This window comes from Pinus tabuliformis, chromosome 5_2, assembly GCF_031772625.1.
Source record: "Pinus tabuliformis cultivar Carrire ecotype Pingquan chromosome 5_2, CPIR1, whole genome shotgun sequence".
NCBI lineage: Eukaryota > Viridiplantae > Streptophyta > Pinopsida > Pinales > Pinaceae > Pinus > Pinus tabuliformis.
The window spans coordinates 951,044,065-951,062,728 of NC_142306.1; the positions used below are offsets into that span (position 1 = coordinate 951,044,065).

Consider the following 18,664-nt stretch of genomic DNA (forward strand, 5'->3'; position numbering starts at 1 on the left):
AAATCTCCAATGCCAATTGCCTATATGGACATTAAAAGATGCAATGTGATCACCAAAAACAATAGCATGATGATGAATGCTGTTCATTATACTAAATTACATACTAGCCGATAAATTAAGAATATATCTTGAAACAGGCAGAAAATATAACTCGAACAATAGGGAATCGGAACAGAGTGACAACTCTAACCTTCCCCTGTGAATCAGACCAGAGTTTTCACGAACTAATTACATCCAGACAAGTAGTGGTTATACAGAAAACAGATATGAGTTTAGAGACTACCATAGGAGGTTAATCGACTAAATAGGTTGTTGACAGAGGCATGCGAACTCTACTGCCTGTTCATTCTAGTTTTTTACTCATACATCCATCACAAAGGGCCTTACCAGTAAACTACCAATATATATTTAATGTCCAGATTTACAAAAAGACCTATATAATACTATACCCTAGCAACTGTGTTAGTGATCACCAATTTAGAAATGAAATCCAACACCATCAAATCAATCCTTCTTCATATCAAAACAGAATTGGGTATTATAAAGGCCTTACCTGACATCCTTTCAGCAGGCCCCATGTCTCCAAAACCACAGCAGGGGCTTCAGAGAAGGCACCATAAATCCGCCCCTCCTTTGCATGAGCTTCGGTAATCTTTCGTAACACCTTACAGTCTCGTAATCTTTCCGAACCAGGCATGCCCCCCTACATCAATAAATCCCAGTATCTAAAAAAGACCTCAAATTCATCAAGCTGAAATAAATGACCTTTTTGCCCTCAGAAACAGCAAAAACAAAGAGGACAAACACTTCACAAAATCTCATAAAAGACATTAAACGCCTACTATTCCCAAACAACAACCCACCCCTGATACACAATTTTGCCCTTTAAAAATTATAAAGCAAAACCCAATTATACAAGTTTGTCCAACAGTTGTCCCAGCAAAATCTAATTTGGAATATCTAATTAATCATCCAAAATTTGACTCAGAGAACATAAAATTCTGGCCATTAAACTTGTGGCTATTTCTTCCCTTTAAAAGATACATATTTGATTCTCTTGATTTTAGAAACATCAGTGATACTTTATGCGAGACAAAATTCTTAACCAGTTATATGCCACTGTGGTTTAAAAAGCGTGCATTTAGGAAAGCAGCTCAAAGACAAGAACAAGCAATGGGACCACAGAACAGACAGGTCCCTCTAAGGGATGCTATCACAAGAGTGATGGATGTTTTATTTCTTCGTCTTGCAGGACTTGCAACCCAAAGCCAATTTCCAGAGTAGCTAATTCTGTAGTCCACTTCATAAATCACTTATATCTCAGAAAAATCACTAAAACCTAAAACTTCTACAAAACACACTTTTTTCCAGGAATGGATTCCACGAATTCCAGGGCACTCACGGTTCCATCCCGATCATGGTTCCACCATACCCAAGGGACCAGAACATCAAAAAAAAACCTGAAACTCACCGGATCGATTGAAATCATGAAAAACAAAAAATTCCGGATAACGGCTAAGGCGGCGGAAAAGGTGCGTTTTGCATAAACTTTAGAAAGCGCCACAAGCATTCAAATAACTAGTGACATACGGGTAGAAGAACAAGGTCAAATATTCGGGATTCACAATCTGAAATGAAGGTGTCTGCTATGAGCTTTACGCCACTTGAGCACTCGATCTGTATATCATTTTCGACCGATGCCACTGTGATTAGTGCACCACCTCCACTGAAAACATCTACTAGCGTGACAACATCGCTTTCTTCACTGCCATATGCGATTGGAACAAGGACCTGTGTTGCGACAAACGTAACAAAACAGGATTGTAAACATCAAGACATATATTTTTGGTGTTAAATTAATGCCATAATGTATATATTTAATTCCTTGCCTTTTTCTGAGGTGCCTCCATTGCTGTAGGGATAACTGGATGCAGAATACAGGGACCTCTTCAAATGAGTACGTATGAATGGAGATGGTGCACCGTGAAATGATTTAGGTGAAGTGGATGGCATATTTGCAACCCCAAGTTTTAATGAATTTCTCATGAAGTCTATGCTTCTCGTTCTCAATCAGCCGCCTCTACTTTTTTCTGGGATAGTCCAGGCCTCTCGTTTTCAATCAGCCGCCTCTTCTTTTGGTAAATTTTTATATGCGTTATGTAATTATTGTTTGGAATCTTTGGTTGAAATATGGGAAAAAAAATTGTTTAAGATTGTTTTAGCTGAAATCCAATTGTTTTTTTGCACTGGTTGAAAAAATATGAAATATTAAATTTGCATTTTAAACTTGTGATACCAACCAACACTACCAAATTCTGCCGTTGTCACAGAGGCTGTATTTAAAAAGGAAAAAAAATTCTGTCGTTGTCGCAGACGCTGTATTTAAAAAAGAAAAAAAACGTATGTATTTGTTACAGGGTCCCGTGTGTTGATTGATTTCCCCGTTTGGTTGGGGCGCAACTGAGAACGTGATCAACGATCAGAGATCGATTCTCCTCCCTTCGAAAAGATTTTATTTAAAGCTATGATGTTTTTAATTTTTTTATAATTTTAAATAATGGAGAATTTTTAGTGATTTAGTCAGTCGTTAATTATTAGTGGGATTATTAGTATTAGTTATTCTTATTTCAGGTTAGTGAAGGTTTTAACAATATATAATTATCATTCGTTGTTATAATTGATTTGTTTATTTATTACTATTAGTATAGTATTGATCAATGCAATTTATAATGTTTTATTTTGAAAAATAACTAGCATTTGTATCAGAAGAACATAGATGAAAAATGATGCGATATGTTACATGATCTAACTATAGCTGAATTTGAGTGAAAAAGAAATGTTAATGTTAAATGTAATACAATCAAACAATCTACTCAAAAAAGAGGCACTAGAAACTTCCTTCCTAAGTGTTCAATCTAAGAGTTTATTTTCATTGACAATTCTAAGAGTTTATTTTCATTGATAATTGCATCCCAGACCAAACCTCCTTTGTCTTTCATAGTCTAAGCCAGACTTTCCAGATCAAATTTCTTTGTGAGTGATCTTTAGAGGTGTTTCCATTTATACGCGTCTCCATTTATACACAGTTTGCCTAAAACATTCACCAATCTCCAAGAAGAGAAGTTAAATATGTGTGTCGAAAGTGAATGGAGCAAGTTAATCATTCTTTCTTCTTTGCAACTTCAAATACAATATTCTTGAGAGTGTAGTAAAAATTAGGCACAGGTAACCTAGGAAGTTCTTCATGAAAGGGTGCCTCATGGAGCTGATATTTATGAAATGGACCAATGTAATATTTCCCCCTTAAGATAGATATACTATAAATTCTCTACATTAGGCAGGAGGGCATCTAACACATTACTCAACATTCTTCCATTATTTGCACAGTTCTGCACCTATGTCTCCATGCTAACCTAAACAACCCATAAGATATGAGTGAAATATAGAAACATTAAAAATACCAATAAAAAGAAAAACTTAAAAATTCAAGAAAGTGAGATCGTGTATTATAGATTCAAACATTAAAAATACAATAAATCCTAGGGAATTCCACTTCATATAAATTATCTAAGGTTTTTTTTTTTAAATTCATATTCTCAAAAAAATTATCTTGTAATTCAATATAAATAAAAACAACTTAAAACATAAAGAAAGTGACATCATAACCCATAAGATATGGGTGACATATAGAAACATTAAAAATACTGAGAAAAAAACTTAAAAATTCAAGAAAGTGAGATCATGTACTATAGATTCAAACATTAAACATACAATAAATCCTCAAGGGAATTCCACTTCATATAAATTTTCCAAAATTTTATTTTATAATTCAATATAAATAAAAACAACTTAAAACCTAAAGAAAGTGACATCATATATTTTATATTCAAACATTAAACATACATTAAATTCTTAAGGGAATTCCACTTCATAAAAAAATTCCAAAGCTTCTTTATCTAAATTCTTATTTTTTATTTTACAATTCAATTAAAAAAAAAAAGCAAAAACAAAAACTTAAAAAAGTGTGATTATACACTATAGATTCAAACAGTGAACTTATAATTAATCCTTAAAAAGAATTCTATTCACATAAAAATTCCAAAGTTAAATAAATTCATATTTCAAAATTTTTATTATAAAATCCAATATATATAACATAAATATTAAAATAAAAATAAAAATATGCATCCCATTATAATTTTTTTAATAAACAAATTTACAGGTAAGTAAAATATTAAGAATATACCAATAAAGAGATTCAATTTATTGCTTTTATTAAAGAATTATTTACTTGATACATATAAAAATAAAAAACAATGTTTAATATTTAAACAAAAATATAATAAACATAATTATATTTAATATTTAATATGTAAGGAAAATATAACTGAAACCAAAAAAAATCAATTAATGAGAATTACAATTGAATATATTTTAAATTTCATTAATATTTAATATAAAATTGTTATAATATATTTTTTACAAAATATAATATTGTTTAAAAATTCAAGAAAGTAAGATCGTGTATTATAGATTCAAACATTAAAAATACAATAAATCCTAGGGAATTCCACTTCATATAAATTATCTAAAGTTTTTTTTATATATATATAAATTCATATTCTCAAAAAATTTATTTTATAATTCAATATAAATAAAAACAACTTAAAACATAAAGAAAGTGACATCATAACCCATAAGATATGGGTGACATATAGAAACATTAAAAATACTAAGAAAAAAAACTTAAAAACTCAAGAAAGTAAGATCATGTATTATAGATTCAAACATTAAACATACAATAAATCCTCAAGGAATTCCACTTCATATAAATTTTCCAAAGTTTTATTTTATAATTCAATATAAATAAAAACAACTTAAAACCTAAAGAAAGTGACATCATATATTTTATATTCAAACATTAAACATACATTAAATTTTTAAGGGAATTCCACTTCATAAAAAAATTCCAAAGCTTCTTTATCTAAATTCTTATTTTTTATTTTACAATTCAATTAGAAAATAAAAACAAAAACAAAAACTTAAAAAAGTGTGATTATACACTATAGATTCAAACAGTGAACTTATAATTAATCCTTAAAAAGAATTCTATTCACATAAAAATTCCAAAGTTACATAAATTCATATTTTCAAAATTTTTATTATAAAATCCAATATATATAACATAAATATTAAAATAAAAATAAAAATATGCATCCCATTATAATTTTTTTAATAAACAAATTTATAGATAAGTAAATATTAAGAATATACCAATAAGGAAATTCAATTTATTGCTTTTAATAAAAAATTATTTACTTGATACATATAAAAATAAAAAACAATGTTTAATATTTAAATAAAAATATAATAAACATAATTATCTTTAATATTTAATATTGAAAGAAAATATAACCTGAAACAAAAAAATCAATTAATAAGAATTACAAGTGAATATATTTTAAATTTCATTAATATTTAATATAAAATTGTTATAATATATTTTTTACAAAATATAATATTGTTTATTTGATATTGATATTGAATTAAAAAAAAGATGATATACCAGCCTACCGCTTAATTATGCACCATTTAACATAACAATTTCCATATAACTCTCGAGAAATATATGGGAACAGTTAAATAAATACCAACATAGTATAAGTTTGAAATTTTGAAATTTGGTTGTGGTAATCTTTTTGAAAAATGGATCATAAAAAGAGAGTTGGACATCATGAACAACACCAATGGAAATAGAGTTTGGTGGTTTAGTTTCATAATCATCTAATATAAATAAAGTTATGGCTTTAGGATTTCTTTAATTATTAAAGAACATTTAAAGTAAAAAGGTAGAGAAAGTAAAAATGAGAAAGTTGAATAAAAAAAAAAAAAAAAATTATCCCCATGTAAAAACTCTTACTAATTACACTCCATTAAAAAAATATTACTTTCATACCTATGAACTCATTCAAAATCATCGCATCAGTTTACTCATAATCGAATTTTCTTTTAATACATATGAAATTAAATAAGTCAAGAGTTTTACCGTACAAGTGGACCCTAGTCGGGCCTGGAGTATGCCCTAAAACTGCTTCTGCTTGGCTAAGAGCTCGTCTTCCTCGGACGTAAGGAAACAGGTTAACGGCCCAAGACCCAGAGGCATCTGGCAGGAGTGAAAGCCTGCTCCCTTACGGACCACCAGCGGGTTATTTCAGGTGGCGTGGTTTTCCTTGATAACAGTGATGTGTCAACTGACATTCGCGGATAGCAGCCAGAGATGGCTGTCCTCACTGTTGGTTTGACAAACTGAGTTTGATAGGTTTTTCCACCTTTTGAAAAAAAAAAAAAAAAAAGTGGACCCTAGTCACGTTTTTGGATAGTGAAACAAATTTATTTATCTTACTAAGTTTTGTAAATTGTAAGGTTGACCATTATTTAATTTAATGGTCCTCTTGTTGCCTTAACCTACCATTGATGGTAACCCTGCACCCAGCTTACACAGAACCTTCTCAAATCAGGGTCCTCACTCGCCAAGTGTCAGTTGCATGGTCGAGGGTTCACTATAAGCATTGGATCACCGAGATGAACATCACATGGTCACAGGCTATCGAGAGTTTTTTAGGGTAATGAAACCCTATGCCCTTCAATTCACTCGCAGTTCATTTGCGTCTGGACAATGCGGTGCCGAGCTCTGCAAATTCCCCAACCTCACCAACCCTCACCTGCTGGCAGCTTCAAATACAGGTAAATTCACACATGTAAATTCTTGCTACAGGCATTCTAATTACTAGAATCAGTATTTCTCTCATGCTGCAGGGTACTATTCATTACTTCTTTTGTGTACAGGGTTTCACTGTCTCCTTACACAGGGTATAACGGATAATGCAAACCTCCCTGTTTATCTCATGCTGGAGAGATTACTCGCACGATACCCTTCACAGACAGTAGTGATGGCTTCGCTGGAGTTTTGATTCCCTGATTCACACAATTTCCCTACAAGTATAGCCTTTATCATGCCCTGAGGTGTTTAATTTAGATTTTAGCTCAATTTCCCATGTCTAATCTGAGTTAAATTTATCGTGATATGTAGGGTTCCTCCTAGGTTGACTGAATCCATCACGCAGATGACTTCCTTGCTGAATCCGAAGACCCCACAGGAAAATTTCTATTGTGATGCAGAGCGTAAACCCTGGTAAGTGACGACTGACAATTGAAAGAATTCGATTTCTTCTTCGGTTAGGGTTTTACAATAGTTTCCTTATTTCTGCTCTTGGTTGTTCTGCAGGGTGTTATTTCTGCTCTTGATTGACTCACAGTTCATTTGCGTCAGGACACTGCGGTGCCGAGCTCTGCAAATTCACCAACCTCGCCAACCCTCACCTGCTGGCAGCTTCAAACACAGGTAAATTCACACATGTAAATTCTTACTACAGGGATTTTGATTACTAGAATCAATATTTCTTTCATGCTGTAGGGTACTATTCATTACTTCTTTTGTGTACAGGGTTTCACTGTCTCCTTACACAGGGTATAACGGATAATGCAAACCTCCCTGTTTATCTCATGCTAGAGAGATTACCCGTTCGATACCCTTCACAGACAGTAGTGATGGCTTTGCTGGAGTTTTGATTCCCTGATTCACACAATTTCCCTACAGGTATAGCCTTTATCATGCCCTGAGGTGTTTAATTTAGATTTTAGCTCAATTTCCCATGTCTAATCTGAGTTAAATTTACTGTGATGTGTAGGGTTCCTCCCAGGTTACCCGAATCCATCACACAAACGACTTCCCTGCTGAATCCGAAGACCCCACAAGAAAATCTTTGTTGTAATGCGGAGTGTAGACCCTAGTAAGTGATGACTGACAATTGAAAGAATTCAATTTGTTCTCCAGTTAGGGTTTTACAATAGTTTCCTTATTTCTGCTCTTGGTTGATCTGCATGGTGTTATTTCTGCTCTTGGTTGATCTGCAAGGTGTTAGGCCCTCTACCGCGAAGGCTAATTTTAGCCACAAGAACAAGGTTGCCTGAGGAATAACTTGGGAATCTGGTCTTTTATGTCCTTCACCATTTCAGGTGCTTGCTCACATTCTGCTCTTTCAGGCTGTAGAGCAAGGTTTTTGTGAGGGTTTGGCATAATTTTGTGTCTGATTTTGAACTAAGATCATATTGATTGTGTAAATAATTTGGACTACGTCTTCCTTTGGTTATTCCTCCACTAAATTATTTTGTATGAAAAAGGAACCCATCAATTTCTATGCTCTCCAATTAGATTGTTTTATATATATGCATATTGCAGGTCTTGCATTAAACTCATCTCCTTTGTTGATATTATATACATTGAAACTTTGATATTACAGGAACATCACTGTTGTTTCTCATACTAATGATAAAATTCAACTATTTTGATTCATTGTAATGTACAGTTCAAAATGCTGGTATGAAAACTACATGACAAAATACACTTAGAAATTGATTCATTGTAATGTACGGTTCAAAATGATGGTATGAAAACTACATGACAAAATACACATGAAAATTGAATACACATAAAAATTGTTACAGATGTATAGTAAAGGACTGGAATTTGCCTTTAGATTCAATTTATTGTTTTTATTAAATAATTATTTACTTTATGCATATAAGAATAAAAAACAATGTTTAATCTTTAATTTTTAAACAAAAAAATAATAAATTTAATTATATTGAACATTTTCACGACACTTGTGTAGAAAATCCAATTCTCTTAGGTTTGGGCATAACCCTCACCTGCTAGAGGAAAGCTTGCTTGTTGGCTTCTCAAGCATATCCCTTACAAAGAAATAAGTCATGTTTTGTTGCATAAATACTGTCTTTACTTGAAGAGACTCAACGGTTCGATTTCGACACCATATCTAGTGGCTTTGTTCGAGGCTGCTGAGGGCGGCAAATCCAGTGGGAGAATGCATATACAACCTCCGATGGGAGAAAGCATATACAACCTCCTACAAAGAGTGAATCCATCTCACTAGTGCTATGGAAATGCCCCAAAATTAGTAGAAGAAAGAGTAGAAGTGTTATGGAAATACCCGAAAATTAGTAGAACAAAGAGTAGAAGAAATATTAGTATAGTTTTAGCACTTACTTCTTCGAAGACTCGGGGGCCCATCCCAGAGAATTTCTTCATCGGAGATGCCATATATTTGTTGAGATTGATTTTCTTTGAAATTTGAAAACATTTGAAAACTGCACAGGCATGGCCAAAGGACGAATAAATGGTGTAGTAGCCGATGTTGATGGACGGATAAATGGTGTGGGAGCCGACACTGGGGCTGCAGCCGAGTGGAAGCTTTGAAGGGCTTTGTTTTAGCAGAGAATTTCTTTATCCCAGGGCAGTACGTTTGGTTATTCCATTATGTTTCATAGCTGACACATAACTGTTTTAAAAAAGAAGTCTGCAAACCATTTCGGCAACCAATTGTAACCACTTTGATCGAATGGTTGAAATTTTGGCAATCGTCTAACATATCATCCTATGGCCCATAAAGATGACAGGTGGGCAAAGAGGGGAGTTAATTTCAGAGGGAATGCCTTACGACGTAAATATTTATTTTTTAATATTATTAAAAAAATATATTTTTCACACATTTGATTGGACCATAATTTGAAGGTCTTTTTGCAAAGTTTGTATAATATAATGACATGTGGATAACTCTTTCACATATTTTATGTCATAATTTATCGATATGGTTGTAATATATACCAACCTAGATCCATCTTAACTCCAAATCTACCAACCACCGAGAGAGATCAAATCTCTTGAGATGTAAACCTCTTTAAAGTGAAAGGAAATTTGATCCTTCTAGGTGCTTGGTAGATCTAGAGTTAAGATAGATCTAGACTGGTTTTTTTCTTTTAACATAATAGATACTTTTTATATTCAAAATCTGGGTTTACGCGGCTAGAACCGCTTTTACAAAAATTCAGTAAAACTGGAAGCAGTTTGAGCATCTATCTCCAAGTCCCAATACATCCATATTACTAATTTCTTCCTTCTACATGCCTTAACTACTATTACAAAACACTGATAATTCCCATAAACTCTAAAAAAAAGACCCAAAATAAACACAAAGTGACAGAGCATAAGACAAGCATTAATCCAGACTAGAGTTCCCTGCTTCCTCGCATTCCTTCTTTTCCTGATCGCTCAACCCTACTCCTACATCTCCTTCTCCTTCCCTAGCTTGCAACTGGGCGACGACCTCTTCCGGTAGCCCTGCAATGATTTCTTGTACCTCACTGAAGATGTTGTCACTTATCAGCTCCGAGTTGGAGGTCAGCAAATCAGTCTCCATTTTCACAATCTTTCATTCCAATGATGCTTCCATGCTTTCAAACTTTGCATTGATGTGATCTGCGTTTGTTTCCTGGTCTTTCTCCAAGAGCTCTACTTGATGAGTGATAAGATCCAACCTACCCATAAGCAGCTTGAACCGAAACTCAACAACCCTTTTCCACCGGGCCAAGTCCTCCTCGAGAAGTTTCCCATCCTATGGCTTCCTTGACTCCATTATTATATCTTCCTAACCCACGCTGCTATCAAACTAACGCTCTCCACTTACCACATGGTATGGAACCAGAGGAGACTGCATCCACTTATAAACGCCCGTTACTTCCTTCTATGTTGGAAACCTTTGAGCATTATTAGGGGAGTGAATCAGTAGTGTGATCTATATACGATTTTTGTCTTTTATTAACTTCACTTACTAAATCACATACATATTAGCAACAACTTATTAAACATGTGCATCACATAAGCATAATTGGAAACCATAAGCAACAATATAAATAATAAACAATGCACACAATCACATCATCATACATTAGACATAAGATTTTTTGTGGAAACCTTTCCGCAAGAAAAAACACCCTTATTGTTGTTGCTTTACTCTGAATTTCTATTATGTCAAACAATTTGTCTTTTACATAGCTAGTTGACTCCCATCAACATGGAGACTCAATTCTATTGTGATCATGGTGGATATTGGTGCCCATCCGCCTATTCCACTTCGACCCCCATCATTGTCTCTTTCATTTTTCCAGTTTCCTTAATTGTAGCATAATTTACTATTTTTGGCAGTTTTTTGGGTCTTGAACTTCTGGAGCCGTTTTGAGGCCCTAAACGACGTTTTTTTGGAAAACCAAGCAAACATTAAAATTTAATTGATGTTTGCATTTGAAATTTGTAGTCCTCGGATAGATCTTTCTAATGAGGTATTGTGCGCGTCAAACAAAGATCTTATGCCAAAGTTACAACCCCAAGAAGTTGACGTACCAATTTACCCAAACAGGACCCATAGTTTTGGCGCTTCATCTCCTAGGGTTGGTTTTTGGATGTTTAGGGTTTTTCGTTGTCTCTCAATAATAAATAGGCCTTCAAGCCTCATTGTAAGACAGTTCAGAGGCATGTAGCCACCACATCTCTCCTCAAAGATAAGCTACCATCGCTCGAGCTAGTTTTATTTCCTTTAAGTTTGTAAGCATATTTCAGTATTTGACATTAATGAAATGAAGTGTTATTTCTACTGCATCTATGTATTTATGGTTGTATCTGTAATTTGTTGCGTTCATGTTTAAGTTCAGATTAGTGGTATCAAAGCGGTCTGCTCTTTCTCTGTTTTTCATTGCATGTCCCCAACAAGGTCAGATACAAGGAGTTAGGGCTCGAATTGGTTGAACATTTACAAGATCAGCCTCGCAAATCCTGACGGCCTCCCATGGCGGAAGAGAAGAAAGATGAGGGTGCAAGAGATCCTTTCAAAATCTTGCTTGAAGAAACCCTCGAGCGACAAAGGAACGCAATGATTGATTCGGGTGGATATTGGTGGCCATTGTTGGCTTGTTGGGGCCTGATCCAAGTTCGGAGTTAATTAGCCAAACAAATCCCTGTACTACTAGCCCTTTCAACAACAGTTCGTGAAGCGCAGACTGAGGTCTCACTCGAAGCAGTATGGGGGGATGTTGGAAAGGTTTCTGCACCCTTGAGGTGTATGAGGGGTTGATTTAGTCTAATTGTGAATACCTTCGCGTAGGTTACCTAGCGCACTTCCCTAACCTGCGGGGCCTTTGCGCCCTGTTATATTTTCCTTCACGCAACCTTAACCAAGGGCTATGGGGCTTTCGAACTGCTAGAGCAGTGATCTGCATTATTTCCCCAAGTCACACCGTGGACCTTACTTCTCTTCTTATAATAGCTAGTTATCTTCGCATAAATAGTTACCTTATATTATATTCACTTATTCAGAACATTTACATAAGTTCGCGTAGTAAATAAACAGTGAAATTGAAATTCATACCCAATATACTTCAATGGATAAAACAGGAAAAGATACACAGAAATATGGTAAAACTTCTCTTTATTAATGCTTCCAACGGTTACATACTCAACCTGCCCTGCGCACTCAGTTGCAGGTGCCCGTGCACTCAACTGTGGACTACTAGGCCTTTGCGCACTTAGCTATAGAGCCTTCTCCTACTCTATGACCCAAAGACATGACTCTACACTTTGACTCAATGCTCACTCCTTAGATCTTCATTTTTTCATTCTTAGATCTCTCTTTACACTTAGAGCCTCGCTCTATTTATATAAGTGGACCATGGGTATATCTCTCAAACCGAAATTTCATTACAAAAATGAGGGTGGACAACTCTCTGACTCATTTACCATCTTCGCGCTCCGCGCCCACAAATCGCGGAGTCTTTACAATAGACTTAGTCAAAACTTGGGCTTTAAGCCCCAAAACTTGCCTTGGGGGATCCCACGCCCAACAGGCCCCCAACACAAACATCGTGACTCGCCCTCGAGTCACTCTATCGGTGCGGAGATCTTCGCGCAAAGACCTCCCAATTCTGCTCGAACTGCTGCAAGGTCGACAACGTACTCAGTGGCTGCCTGTTGAATATCCTGTACTTTTTTTTCTGAAACCGTGGTGTCGGAACTGCTCCCCTGTATCTGTTCCTGCATCCCCTACATCTGCGCGAGCTTGCCTTCAATTGTTGTTGTGATTACGAAGGCCTCGTCGATCCAAGGCTGAACATGCGCCTTCAAAACTGCTTCTTTATGTCGCACTGTGTCTACTTGCTCTTTAAGTGCTTTAGCCTATTGCATTCACGCGAGCCTCTGAGTGAGGGCCACCATCTGCGCAATCCCTTTGACGTTGTCGTACTACTGCTGTAGCTCACGCGCCTCTGTTTCTAAGTGTTGTATGTTCGAGTCCTCCTGCAGATTTGTGAGGACCTCGAATGATTCTTCCAACATTCTGGTGCAGTCCCTTACTGCACTACTGATCTCCTCTAGCCCTGATGTAATGGCGTTGGCGTGCTATTCCCTTACCTCTAGAGGAGTTGAAGGCTACACCTTCAACCACAGCTCTGTTATCTGAAGGTTCAGCTCCAGCTGAACCTTGGCCATTTCTTCTCGCGCCTTGCACACCCCTGCTGCTAATCTCTGGATGCGCACCTCTGCTGGTGCTTCTATTGGGATGGCCAGCTCAGGGATCATCTGGTAGGCTTCTTCAAGTACCTGCACCATCTGCCTATTCTAAGACACGACCTCATCGCGCTGCAAGCTTAACTGATCCATGTTGATATTTTGCTCACTCAGCACTTGCAATGTGCGGCTCTCCCTAGCCTGCAGTTTTGCAGTAATCCCATCCTGCAGAACATAAAGCATCTCCCGTGGGAGCGTAGCCATGTTGATCCCTATACTTTTCAATGTACTGACCGTGGGTCTGTCAGCCTCATTTTATATAACTAGTGCGCCTTCTGGCAGCACTATTGTGTTGGTCATACGAGCGTGCAACATTTCATCGGTTGTAGTTGTCCCTACTGTGAGGTTGTTCGAGAGAGTACCAGCCCGAGGAGTGCACACCTGCAACTTCTGGATCTGCGCTTGGAGGGCCCCCAACATAATCTGATTCTCCTCCACAAAGTTCTAGAGGGCCTCTGTGGTGACGTCACACACCGTCTCCCCTATATCGTGCAGATCCCCCTTAGTAAGGGTGATCGGGTCGATAGACAACTTCGACACTTTTACCTTCTTGCGCGACCCCATCTGCTCGCTCGGGCGCTGGCGCTTTAATAGTGTTAACTCTGTCTGTGGGTCCGCGCCACCCTCCTCTACCGTTGTTTCCATCTCTTGCTCTTGCTCTGGCAAAGGCGACTTCTGGCCCTCGCGCGCCTTCTTTGCTGCCTGGAGTGCAAAGACTGTGCTTTTGTCAACTAGTCAGATAGCAGGGCCACTTGTGTATGGCTTCAAGCAACTGCCATTCACTTTTCATGGGAAAGGTTCTCCATTTAGCTTTACCAGCTACACCGTGCCTCCGTCTATGACCTCCTTAACAACATACGGTCCCAACCAATGCATTCTAAACTTTCCCAGGAATTTATCAAACTTACTGTCATATAGTAACACTAGATCATTTACCTTGAAGGTGCGCAACTTAATATGTCGATCATGTCAGGCCTTTTCGCGCTGCTTTTGTACCTGCTGATGGAATCTAGCCAAAAACCGTTCCTCTTCGAGTTCCTCCAACTACGCGAGCCTCTCCTCCAGGGCTTCGCGGTCCGTCATACCTGTGAGTGCTGCTATGCACAAACTAGGCACAATATACTCCATTGGAATTACGGCTTCCACTCCATAAACCAACTGGAAAGGTGTCTATCCCATCAGTTTCTTGCAGGTTGTCCTATAAGCCCATAATACTGCAGGTTTCATACTTTGGTTTCGCTGTGTGTTGCATACTTTGGTCAGCGCAGTCTCTAGTATTTTATTAAATTCTTCTACTATCCCATTGGCTTGTGGGTGATACGGTGTTCTTTTCTGATGATACACCTGAAACTCTTCTGTTAGCGCACTGATTGTTTCATTTAGGAAATGTGTACCGTGATTGCTCATCAAGATCTTCAGACATCCAAATCGTGTCAATACGTGTTCAAATAGAAACTTCACGGCTGTGGTGGTCGTGCAATCTTTTACTGGCTGTGCTTCTGCCCAACAAGTCAGGTACTCTGTCATAGTGATAATGTATCTCGCACCCGTCTTTCCCTGAGGTTTGATAGGTCCTACAAAGTCGATCACCCACTTTTCAAAGGGTTGCAGCGTCATTTGCAGATTCAAAGGCATCTCGTCCCTCCGCGATGGTTTACTTGTTCTTTGACATACATCACAGGCCTTGCAATGTGCTTTTGAATCTTGATGAAGGGTTGGCCACCACAACCCTGCATGGAGAATCTTTTGCGCGGTCACTCGCCCTGCATAATGCCCTCCTGCAGTGCCCCCATGCGCATCTGTGAGGATATGACTTTGTTCAAATTCATGTACATACCTTCACAGTATCTCATCATTGCCCATCTTATATAAGGGCCCTGTGATGACAGAAAAATCTACCTCGAACACCACCAGTTCCTTCTTCTGCTGAACGGAGTAATCTTTCGGTGCAGTTCTAGTCGTGAGGGAGTGGATTATGTCTTCAAAGTGTCCATTCGCTATGCGCACAACAAAGAGCTGTGTGTTAGGTAATCCTTCCTCCAAACTAGTAGGTTCCTCTCTTGTCTCAATGCGTGACAGGTGATCTGGTCCCGCGTTCAGGCGCCCAGGCTTCACAACGACCTCAAAATCATATTCTTGGAACAATAAAATCCACCTGCATATGTGCCCCCCCAACACAGGCTTGTTGATCAAGTATTACAGCACGGAATGATCAGTCTACATCTTCAAGTGTCCCCCTAGCAAATAGTGTCGATATTTTTGGAGCACGTACACCATAGCCAATCCCTTGCGTTTAGTTGTGGAATAGTTCTTTTCTGCTTTAGACAACCTACGACTCGTGAACGTGATAGGGTGATCCAAGCCCTCTCCACCCTCCTGTGTTAGGACCGCTTCCAGCGCTATACACGACACGTCAACATGGACATAAAACTCCTCGTCCCATTTCGGGAAGACTAGGATCGACGCAGAGGCCATTTTTTCTTTTAGTACATCCAAACTTTTCTTGCAGTCATCATTCCAGTAGAACGTGACATCTTTCTTCAACAAATTTTCCATCGATGTGGTGATCTGGGCATAGCTTTTGATGAACTTCCTATAGTACCCTGTATGTCCCAGGGTAGTGTGCAACTGTTTGACACTTCGCGGTGCTTCCAAATTTAGAATCACCACAATTTTCGCGGGGTCTACCATCAGTCCCTGTTTGCAAACCACATGTCCCAACAGGTTCCCAAAAGGAACGAGGAACGTACACTTCTTAAGGTTCAACGTGATTTTGTGTCTTCGGTAGGTATCCAACATCAAGCGTAGGCTCGCTACATGGTGCTTAACCAACCCAAATATAGTCCAATCATCAAGATAAACCTCCACAAATTTGTGGATATATTCCTTGAATGCTGCAAAAACTATGCGCGAATAGATGGTTGGTGAGTTCTTCAATCCAAACAGCATAACAGTGTATTGAAAGCAGCCCCACTCAGTCACAAAGGTTGTCTTACTCCTATCTTCCGACGCGATTTTGATCTGGTGGTACCCTGAGAATCCGTCAGTGAAAGAATATGCTTCTTACCCACCGAAATTTTCCAATACTTCATCTGTGAATGAGGTTGGGAATGGGTCATGCACACACGTGTCATTCAATTTTCTGAGGTCCACGCATATTCTTATCTCGCCCTTCTTCTTCTTTTCCTGCATCACCATAGCGCTTACCCAATCGGATTCTTCCACCGGCTCAATGATTCCGGCTGCGAGCATTTTGTCTAGTTCTACGCGGACCTTCTCCTTGTATTTTGGATTCAAGCAGTAAGGCTTCTACTTAATTGGCTTCACGTATTGTGTTAATTTGATCCACATCATTCCTAAATCTCCAATGATTCCTTTTAAGTCTGCGATCTTGGTCGAGAATAGGTGCTAGTATTCGCGGAGTAACTCAACGACCTTATCCACTATCGCGTCATCCTAGTAGTCACTGAGCGTTGCATACTTAGGTTCGGCTTCCGTACCAATGTTTACTTGCTTTGTCTTTACCGGTGCGATTATGTTAGGGTCTTCAATCAGTGGTCCTTGAACCTCACGATGGCCTTCAGTTTTTGGAATGTTAACTTTTCGCAGATCCTTGTTGTTTTCTTCAGTGTTTACATTATAACACTCCAACGCACAGCTTAGCTGAGTAGCCCATTCAGGTTGAATCAATTCTATTGGCTCTTGGGGTATCTTAAAGATAGCTACTTTTACTGCTTGTAGCGTGTCATCAACAGTGTCCCACCAATGATCCTCAAACGTGAAGGTTAACAGGAACCCTTCATGCAAGATATCCCATTCACTCGTCCCATGGTGGAGCTTCGTCTCTATATACCAGTTCATGGGTATAACATCTAGGGTATGACAGAACAGGTGCACCCACTCAGGTTGTGGCTCTTCCCCATAGACCTTTGTCCACTTGGCGAGGTGCGTGCGTGGATCATCTCGTCTGTCATACTTTTCTGTTAGTCGCATATGAGGCTTCCCAAAACACATGCGCATCATTCTCCTGCATTCGTGCCAGTCCTCAAAGCTTCCTTGGTGCATACCCCACCACCTCGCGGGCGTAGCGTGTAGTACCCATTTCAAAGCCTCGAAACGTTGCTATTCTGGCACCTCTCTTTCAAATCTGTTCAAGAAAGCATCTACCTCACTTAACCCATCATAAGTAGGTAGATCCATTACCTCCATTGATATGCAACGCAACGATCTTGTCATCATGTTGCAGTTCAGTGTGGTTACCTTGTGTAACCGGTTCTACCATCGCTTTATCTCTTCATCTGAATCCAACATACAGGAGCTTTCATTCTCCCATGAGATTCATCCATCCACGGTGGGATTTACCCAGTCTTTCTCTCATGCGGTTATCTTGTAGATATAGTCTAATTCGTTGTCACTTTCATAGTCGCGCACTGGCTCCATGTAGTGCGATCCTTCTGCAGGGTCCAAAGGTACAACTACACGCAGAGACTTTTTCTCAAAAATCATCTTGCGCTTCTTCAGATTTATCACCCCATTCATGTCAGTGGCCCAATCTATTCCTAATAATGCGGGGTAGGGATTGTTGTCATCAACAATCTCTATCACTTCAAAGTCTGCTAGTGCACTTGCCCCTTCAATATCCATGGTGATTCCCTGCAATCTTCCCATAGGTAAGATCTTTTGCTGGTTCATCATTTGCAGCTGGATAAGAGACCATTGTAGTGTATGCCTTCCCATGCACTCCCATGTCTACTTCAGTAGAATGTTTGCGTCCGATCCTAAATCCAGAATCACTTGGTTTTATCATATTCTCCAATCTGCACAATCAATCTCATTTCTCTTCCCATCCTTGTCGCATGCTTTCCAATATTCCGAACTATGCGGGGTTCTCCTGGCGCGGTCCCAGTGCATCTATTTATGAGTTCCTGCAATCCCTTTACAGCCTTACTATTGCACAGTAGCTTCATACACGTTTCTAGGAACATCGTGAGCATCGATGGGTCCATTTCTGGCTCCGGTCTGTCTTTTCTTCCTGAAGTGGAGGCATTAGCGAAGCTCTTCCTAACTTCCATTAAGGTTTCTTTAGCGCGCTCCAAATCAAACTCTAGTTCTTTCGTCAGAGCCTTGCGAACCCAA

At 38.2% G+C, this 18,664-nt stretch overlaps 1 protein-coding gene across 3 annotated transcripts in view; it reads right to left on the reverse strand.

Annotated features, from left to right (window-relative positions):
* The window catches only part of LOC149162410 (protein DJ-1 homolog B-like), a 172,966-nt gene extending 170,880 nt beyond the window's left edge, over positions 1-2,086 (reverse strand). The window contains exons 1-3 of one of the 3 annotated variants that reach the window (XM_089437255.1): positions 1,890-2,086; positions 1,591-1,791; positions 554-703 (exon numbers count right to left, since the gene is read on the reverse strand). In XM_089437255.1, the coding sequence (XP_089293381.1) occupies positions 554-703; positions 1,591-1,791; positions 1,890-1,910 (372 nt within the window). In that variant the 5' untranslated portion in view covers positions 1,911-2,086. Of the gene's footprint in view, positions 1-553; positions 704-1,471; positions 1,792-1,889 lie in introns of those variants that run through there. The other 2 variants (XM_089437256.1, XM_089437257.1) reach the window with 2 other exon arrangements.
* Between the last annotated feature and the right edge of the window lie 16,578 nt (positions 2,087-18,664).